Consider the following 9,497-nt stretch of genomic DNA (forward strand, 5'->3'; position numbering starts at 1 on the left):
TATCCCCTATAGACATCGTGCATGTAACATATTCGCACGCACCTACCACGAGCAGTGGCTGCAGGAGGAGAATGTGGGACAAGAGGTGATGATTGAAGATCTTACGCAGACCTTTGAAGACTTTGAAAAGTCCAAAAAGGAGGAGGACGAAACCGAAGCGAAGCCAGATCCATTAACTCAGCTGGTGACCACCTTCTGCCGCGGTGCGATGACGGAGAGAAGTGGGGCGCTCCAAGAGGATTTGTTGTACATGTCATATGCCCAAATTGCTGCTAAATCGTGTGGCGAAGAAGAAGAGGAGGGTGGCGATGAAGAAGGTGGCGAAGAGGAAGGAGAAGGAACCAGCATTCATGTAAGTTTAAGTAGAATTCTCTCTATCTGCTAATGAATAAAATAAAAAAAAAAACAATTCTTTCTCACCGACATGCCTACCTAGAATTCGATGGCCAAACTAATGGTAACCATTAACAACAATTTTTTTCAGTTTATTTTTCGCAAAAACAAGTCTTTTGCATGGGAAACAAGTCTTTGTCTTTCACTCATAGAAAAAAGGTTGCTGAAAAAAGCAAACACTATCTGCGGAATATTAGTAGTTAATTTTGCTGCTATTATAGCAGTAGTTCTGCAGAGCAGCAGGCTGACTGCTGAAAAGTCTGTTGTTTGCTAAAAATGACTGCTGCTTAATTATGAAGGGGATGTTAGAAGCGCAAAATTTGTTTTCAGCAGATTTTGTTTGTTGATCTTGCTGACCGAAATGTTTGCCAATACAGCAACCCTATGTTTGTTGAAACAGCAGAAATGTCTGCTTACCCATTTTCACCAGATAAAAACTGTTGTTTTAGCAAACATTTTTGATGTTTTAAGTAACAAATTTGGTTGAGTGTGCAATCGTGCCAAATGACTTCATCTTTTTGTTCTTCTCTGATACACAAACGTCAAAGTGTTGCGCTTTTTCTGTTAGTTTGTTTCTCTGTTCAAAATTTTCACTGATCGGAAGAAAATAAGACTTCAATGAAAAATCTTTGGAACTAAAGTTTTCTTACCATGCTTTGTGTGGTCAATAACCAGGGCTGCGGAGTCGGAGTCGAGAAATTGTGGACAAAGTATTAAAAAGTGTTTCAACAAAAAAAAAATAATTCTAAAAATTTGCTAGAAAAAAAATAAACTCTTATCATTTTTATTGTAGACTTTGGTATTAAATTTTGCTGTTTTTAAATTTAAGGTGGAGATCTTTTTGGTTTTTAATAAAATTAAAAAAAAAAAATCCCATGAACATTCCATTAAGAAACAGAAGCAAACTTCTCACATACCAATGAGTGCAGTTTGATTCAAGTTTATGCTCAATGATAAGGGGCGTCCTTTTCATAGCCGAGTCCGAACGGCGTGCCGTGGATAAGAATTGTTATGCTTTTAGAGCTATATTAATTTATAGTCCAATTCGGGCCATAAATGAATTGAATGTTGAAGGCCATAGTAGAAGTCATTGGGTAATATTTCAGTCCATTCGCATAAGAATTACGCCTTGTGGGGGCTCAAGAAGCATAATGGAGAGATCGGTTTATATGAGAGCTATATTAGGCTATAGAACAACTTAGAGCATATTGGACACGTATGTTGAAGGTCATGGAAGAAGCCGTTGTGCAAAATTTCACATCGGATGAGAATTGCGTTCTCTAGTGGCTTAAGAAGTCAAGATCCAAGATCGGTTTATTTGGCAGCTATATCCGGTTATGGACCGATTTGAACTATACTTAGCAAAATTGTTGAAAGTCATAACAAAACACCTTATGCCAAATTTTAGCCAAATCGGATAATTATTACGCCCTCCATTGGCTCAAGAAGTCAAGATCCAAGATCGGTTTACATGGCAGCTATATCAAAACATGGACCGATATTATCCTTTTACAATCCCAAACGACCGACATTGACAAGTAGTACTTGTGCTACATTTCAAGCGCCTAGCTCTACGCCTTCGAAAGTTAGCGTGCTTTCGACAGACGGACGGACGGACATGGCTAGATTGACTTAAAATGTCATGACGATCAAGTATATATACACATTATGGGGTCTTACACGAATATTTCGAGGTGCTACAAACGGAATGACCGAATTAATATATCCCCATCATATGGTGGAGGGTATAAAAACAGAAAGACCCCGAGCTTGAATTGAAAAACAGCAAAATTAAAAAATAAAACTGTCATCATTTCAGGGAAATTTTTCTCAGAGAAACTTTTAATTGAAATATTGTTTTTAAAGATGTTATTGAGATTTAAAAAAAAAATTAAAGGAGTATTGGCGTGTTCTCGCGTGGTCATAAGGAAATATTTTAATATATATTTGAAATATTTGATATTTGAACATTGTCTTTACCAAAATTTAAGAAAAATATCAAAAAAATTTTGTCTTCAAAAATTTTGCAAAAAAAAATTAGTGTTAAATTTTTTATATCATTTAAAAAAAATTTCTTTGAAAAATTCTTTGGAAACTTAAATTTTATTTAAAAAAATTCATTTAAATTTTATGCGTATTTTAGGAAATAGAGGAAACAGTTTTACAAAATTTTGAGAAGATTGGTTGATAGACTCGCTTGCAAAGGCTCTTGAAGTGATCATCAGGCGACACATATACATTTGAGCTATATCTAAATTTCAAAGGAGTCATAAGAGAAACCTACGTGGCTAATTTCGCGAGGATCGGTTGACAAATGACGATATTATTATTATTATTATTATATTATTGCAGCAATCTTCAAAGCTGAACCGATTTCTTCTATTTTCAAAGGCTTCGTCTCTACATTCATAAAAAAAGTTTGCTGAATATAGCAAACACTGTCTGCTGAATATTAGTAGTTAATTTTGCTGCTATTGTAGCAGTAGTTCTGCTATTACACCAGTAGTTCTGCAATTTCAGAGAAGCAGGCTTACTGCTGAAAAGTCTGCTGTTTGCTGAAAATGACTGCTACAACATTCCATATCGAATTTCATGCATATCTGTCCAAAATTATTCTAACTACGCTCTTATAAGTGTAAATAGAGCGAATTATGTATATATACACCCAGAAAAATAAGCGTGCTTATAGCAGCAAACACTGTCTGCTGATATAAAATTAAAAATGTTTAAATAAATCCATTCAAAATTTTTGAACTTCTAAACAACACTTGTAGAATTTGCAATATATTAATAAAAAAAATGCAAATTTGAGGTGAACATTTTTTGTTTTAAACCATAAATATAATAGTAGTAGTTATTTTTCCGCTGTTAATTAAAATCGATCAAAAATTAGCATAGTGTAAAAAATTCGAAAAATTTTTAGTTATTTGCTTGTAAAATTGAAAAATGAAAGCAAATGTTTGCTGTTTAGCAACAAATTACTGCTGTCCCATTTTCAGCAGACTATCTGCTGTTTCAGCAAACATTTTTGCTGTTTTTTACTAACAAATTTCTATGAGTGTAGGAGCTATATCTAAATCTGAACCGACTTTTCTCAAAATTCATAGCGTTTGTCTTTGGGCTTTGAAAGTGACATATGCAAATTTTCGTGATAATTGGATAATAAATGCAAAAAAAATTAATTGCAAAAAACGACAGACAGAACTTGAATTCAGTACTACTTACGTTCTTCTTTATTGAACATGGCTCTTAATTTGATGCATGACACGTGCAAATAGCTTTAGCCGTTTCAAAGATATGGGTCGCCTTAGTCGCCAAATACCCAACAAATTGAGATTTCCAAAACAACATTTCCAGCAACACATGTTAACATCTTTCGATTGTGCTCATATTTTGGGAATCTTTAAATCTAACGAAATGAAACATTTAAAACCACCCCAATGAATGGCCAAGGTGGCGTATGAAGGCTAACATACGCACCCATGTATAGTAGGTCAGAGGTTCTCCCAACTACGAACTTTAAAATATCTGACTGCCACTGGACAGCAACATTCATGTTTCAATATTAGAATCTTTGTGAATCCTATTCTTCCGAATCATGAGAAAGTCGGTAATGGTTCCACCGTCGGCTCCCTGTTCGTTAGACTGTATTAAATCTCCTGTCCCTACACTGCCTGGTCTTTTAATATTAGTTTTAATATTTTGTAACTTAAAACCATAAAAGGCACACTTTTCATCCGGTTGTGACGAAATTCGGAACTATGAGTTGTTGTGGATCCCTCGATATTCATATAGCCATATAGATTGTTTCCCTATTTATACACATATATAATGATAATGTATTCAATAAAATAAAAAAATAGATATTGATGTACATATAGTTAATAGTCCTGCAAACCCCTATTTGCGTTTCCAAAATAAATATAATTTTCAATGAATAAGCATGTCCAGTGCTTAACTTATTAAAGTACCACTTATTGAATTGGTTCATTGGACCACAAACAATAGCACAAATTGATGTAAAATACTTTTTTTATTTTTTTGAATTAGGAACAAGAAATGGAAAAACAAAAACTACTCTTCCACCAAGCCCGCCTATCAAATCGCGGTGTGGCCGAAATGGTATTGCTACACATCTCCGCCTCTAAGGGCATACCTTCGGAAATGGTAATGACCACTCTCAACCTGGGTATTTCCATTTTGCGCGGCGGCAACATCGACATCCAAATGGGAATGTTAAACCATTTGAAGGAGAAAAAAGATGTGGGCTTCTTTACCTCCATTGCTGGATTGATGAACTCATGCAGTGTCTTGGACTTGGATGCTTTTGAGAGAAACACCAAAGCAGAAGGTAATATCATATAGACTAGTTACTTATCCTACCATACACAAACCCAGTCCAGTTACCATTCCATTCCATGCCCATTTCCGTGTCCTCCCATCCACAGTCTTCCAGTAGCCATTGTGCATTTTGTTTTCCCGTTTGATTTGTGTGTAGTGGTATTTTTTCTTTTAGTCATTCAATTCGTTTATTATTTTTAATTTGAAAACTTCACCATTGTCCTTGCACGCTTTTATTTTTCAAAATTTCCATACACCTCTCGATTTTGTTGTTAAATTGCACTGTACCCCCACCAACCAACCACCAACCCATCACCAACCACTCCGCATGAATTATCCTGTTGTCCCCACACAATACTGTAAACTTTGCAAACAAAGAATACATTCCAAGTGCGGGTGCAGGTCTTGGTGTCGGCTCGGAGGGTGCTGCTGGCGAAAAGAACATGCATGATGCCGAGTTCACTTGTGCTCTCTTCCGTTTCATCCAACTGACTTGTGAAGGTCACAATTTGGGTAAGTCGTCAGAGGAATAATGCATGCAGGCAGAACAATAAGAATTTTTCCCCCATGCTTGCAGATTGGCAGAACTATTTGCGCACTCAGGCGGGCAACACAACAACTGTGAATGTAGTCATCTGTACGGTTGATTACCTATTGCGTCTGCAGGAGTCCATTATGGACTTTTACTGGCACTACTCGAGCAAAGAAATCATAGATCCAGCTGGAAAGGCGAACTTTTTCAAAGCGATAGGTGTTGCTAGCCAGGTGTTTAACACCCTAACCGAAGTCATCCAGGGTCCTTGTACCCTCAATCAGCAAGCCTTAGCTCACTCCAGATTGTGGGATGCTGTTGGCGGTTTCCTCTTCCTGTTCTCCCATATGCAAGAGAAACTATCGAAACACTCCAGTCAGGTGGATTTATTGAAAGAACTTTTGAACTTGCAAAAGGACATGATCACAATGATGCTGTCCATGTTGGAAGGCAACGTTGTCAACGGTAATTATGAAGAAATGAGTAAACACAAATTTGTCGCCTAACCTTTTCATATTTGCAGGTACTATTGGCAAACAGATGGTAGACACTTTGGTGGAATCAGCCAGCAATGTTGAATTGATCTTGAAGTATTTCGATATGTTCTTGAAATTGAAGGATCTCATTGAATCCCCCAGTTTCATGGAAATCGATATCAAGAACGAAGGCTGGGTCACACCAAAAGATTTTAGAGACAAGATGGAGCAGTCTAAAAATTATACACCGTAAGTTAAATGCATTTCATTCGCAAAGTCAAAGTGTAAAGGTCGAACCATATCGATGTTTCGTTGTTTATCCCTAGTGAGGAAATCGACTTCTTGCTGGCCTGTTGTGAACGAAACCATGAGGGTAAAATCGATTATGTTGCATTTGTTGATCGCTTCCATGAACCGTCCACGGAAATCGGTTTCAATTTGGCCGTTTTACTGACCAACTTGAGTGAACACATGCCCAATGAGCCACGTTTAGCTCGCTTCCTCGAAACGGCCGGTTCGGTATTGAATTACTTTGAACCATTCTTGGGACGTATTGAGATTCTTGGCAGCTCGAAGAGAATCGAACGAGTATACTTTGAAATTAAGGATTCCAACATTGAGCAGTGGGAGAAGCCGCAGATTAAGGAATCTAAGCGCGCTTTCTTCTATTCCATTGTAACTGAGGGCGGAGACAAGGAAAAACTGGAAGCATTCGTTAACTTCTGTGAGGATGCCATTTTTGAAATGACCCATGCCTCGGGGCTGATGGCCACCGACGATGGCGGCAGCAATGTGAAGCGAGACACGTCCTACAGTTCTTACATGAGTGAAGAGGAAGAAGAGCGAGCGGCCAGAGATCCCATCAGGCGTACCATTACGGCTGTAAAAGATGGTTTGAAATTCGGAGTCCACATGTTTAGTCCCGCTAATATCAAGCATCAAATTGGTGTCATGCAAACGAAAACGGTTCCCGAATTAATAATTGGATTCTTTAAGGCAATATTTTACATGTTCTACTATACTGGGTACGCACACTTTGCGGTGTTGCGTTATATCTTCGGTATTTTAATGAATCTTATGCGTGGTCCGGCGCCTGAGGAGGTGGAAGAACCTCCACAGGAGGAAGAAACATTCGGTAGAGCGCTGCCTCCGTTGCCTATTGAAGAGCCGCCTAGCACGGTGCAGGCCTTTGGGCTTGATATCAACAAAGAAGAGAACGGTCAATACAAGGTTACGGTACACGAATCATCTGGCGGAAGTCCAACATCATCTATGGAAGAAACTGGTGAGTCTAGTCCTGAAGATGGCGCAACAACAGCTGAGGCTGGTGCCGAAGGAGAACCACACCACCAGGAACCAGTCTCAATTGTTGACCTTCTTGGAGGAGAGGCGGCAAAGAAAGCTGCACAAGAACGTCAAGAGGCCCAGAAAGCCCAAGAAGCCGCTATGGCCTCCATCGAAGCTGAAGCTAAGAAATCTTCAAGCACCACCCAGGAAACACCGGCTGTTAATCAAATCGATTTCTCTCAGTACACACATAGGGCTGTCAGTTTCTTGGCTCGCAACTTTTACAATTTGAAATATGTTGCCCTGGTCTTGGCTTTCAGTATCAATTTCATGTTGCTCTTCTACAAGGTTACCTCATTTGCGAACGACGAAGAATCCTCCGGCGACGATGTTTTAATATTAGGTTCAGGCTCCGGTGGTGGCATGGCAGGTTCCGGTATGGGATCAGGCGACGGATCTGGCGACGGGGGAGACGAAGAGGATGAACTGCCGGAAATGGTACACGTGGACGAGGACTTCTTCTATATGGAACACGTGATACGCATGGCCGCCCTCTTGCACAGTTTGGTATCCTTAGCTATGTTGATCGCCTACTATCACCTTAAAGTCCCCTTGGCCATATTCAAACGCGAGAAGGAAATTGCCAGACGCTTGGAGTTCGACGGTCTTTTCATTGCAGAGCAGCCCGAAGACGACGATTTCAAATCACATTGGGACAAGTTAGTGATATCGGCGAAATCCTTCCCCGTCAACTACTGGGACAAATTCGTCAAGAAGAAAGTACGTCAAAAGTACAGCGAAACGTACGACTTTGATTCCATTTCGAATCTTCTTGGCATGGAAAAGAGTGCATTCATGGCGCAAGAAAGCGAGGAAGGTGGCTTCGTCAAATACATAACAAACATCGATTGGCGCTACCAGGTTTGGAAGGCCGGTGTGACATTTACCGACAACGCCTTCCTCTATTCCTTATGGTACTTCTCCTTCTCGGTGATGGGCAACTTCAACAATTTCTTTTTTGCCGCTCACTTGCTTGATGTCGCGGTTGGTTTCAAAACACTCCGCACCATCCTGCAATCCGTAACACATAACGGCAAACAATTGGTGTTGACGGTAATGTTGCTGACCATTATTGTATACATCTACACTGTCATCGCCTTCAACTTCTTCCGCAAATTTTACATTCAAGAAGAGGATGACGAAGTCGACAAGAAATGTCACGATATGTTAACCTGCTTTGTGTTCCATCTCTACAAGGGCGTAAGAGCTGGTGGTGGCATTGGTGACGAAATTGGTGATCCTGTCGGCGACGAGTACGAAGTCTACCGTATCATTTTCGACATCACTTTCTTCTTCTTTGTTATCGTCATTCTCTTGGCCATCATTCAAGGTTTGATTATTGACGCCTTCGGTGAGCTTCGCGATCAACTGGAATCGGTGAAAGAGAATATGGAGTCGAACTGTTTCATATGCGGCATGGGCAAGGACTTCTTTGACATTGTGCCGCACGGCTTCGACACGCACGTCCAGAAGGAGCACAACCTGGCCAACTACATGTTCTTCCTAATGCATTTGATTAATAAGCCGGACACCGAGTATACCGGTCAGGAGACCTACGTCTGGAACATGTACCAACAGCGCAGTTGGGACTTCTTCCCAGTGGGTGATTGTTTCCGCAAACAATACGAGGATGAACTCTCCGGTGGCGGTGGCGGCGGTTAAATATCCCTTCTATCGAACCCGCACGGACCCCAACCCCCCCACAAAATCTTTTTAGACAATTTTTTATAGTGTTTTTATCAAAACGAAGTCGTGAAAACAATCACTTTTTATTAACTCTACATCTATATAAATGTATAAAACAAAACATATTACTTACCAACTAAGATAAACTTTATTCAACTAATAGTCAATTCTCTCAACTCCCAACAAGTCGACAATGGAATCATATATATATATTTATATATATTTTTTTTAATCCAATACAAAACGCACTAACAGCAAAGCATCACACTCGTATTTACCATTGTTATTGTTATTGTAAAATTATGTTATCCTTAGTATTTAACAAAGAACAAATAAGTGTGAATTCGCCCCGAACAAATGATGTAATATCCGGAAGCTCAGATCGAAATTAGCAAATTGAATAACTTCATTGTCTATTTGTATACATACCTACAATACATACATATATAGATGCATATTGTTAACTGAACTTGTACGATTTATTAAATAAATTTTACCTATTTTACGAAATGTGGTCATAGTTATTGTGTCACTTATGGTTGTCACAACCAAGCTGTAGTTTATATTAAGTAAGTGTTAATATTGTCCCTATCATACACACACGTTGTTGGAAATATTGTTAACAAGCGTGGATGATTTTGTGAACACGCGTTGTTGTTTCATGCAGCGACCGTTATGAACATCATCCCTACAAAAAGATGGTACACAAGTTCGTCACTCAG

The 9,497-nt window shown here is 39.1% G+C and overlaps 1 protein-coding gene across 11 annotated transcripts in view; it reads left to right on the forward strand.

Annotated features, from left to right (window-relative positions):
- LOC106095874 (ryanodine receptor) overlaps positions 1–9,285 on the forward strand; it is a 163,464-nt gene extending 154,179 nt beyond the window's left edge. For 8 of the 11 annotated variants that reach the window (XM_059370147.1, XM_059370148.1, XM_059370149.1 and 5 more), the window contains exons 26-31: positions 13–352; positions 4,444–4,744; positions 5,137–5,247; positions 5,312–5,731; positions 5,790–5,991; positions 6,069–9,285. In XM_059370147.1, the coding sequence (XP_059226130.1) occupies positions 13–352; positions 4,444–4,744; positions 5,137–5,247; positions 5,312–5,731; positions 5,790–5,991; positions 6,069–8,751 (4,057 nt within the window). In that variant the 3' untranslated portion in view covers positions 8,752–9,285. Of the gene's footprint in view, positions 1–12; positions 353–436; positions 458–4,443; positions 4,745–5,112; positions 5,248–5,311; positions 5,732–5,789; positions 5,992–6,068 lie in introns of all 11 variants that reach the window. The other 3 variants (XM_059370155.1, XM_059370145.1, XM_059370150.1) reach the window with 2 other exon arrangements.
- The last annotated feature ends 212 nt before the right edge of the window (positions 9,286–9,497 follow it).

This window comes from Stomoxys calcitrans, chromosome 5 (genome assembly GCF_963082655.1).
Source record: "Stomoxys calcitrans chromosome 5, idStoCalc2.1, whole genome shotgun sequence".
Taxonomy (NCBI): Eukaryota; Metazoa; Arthropoda; class Insecta; order Diptera; family Muscidae; genus Stomoxys; species Stomoxys calcitrans.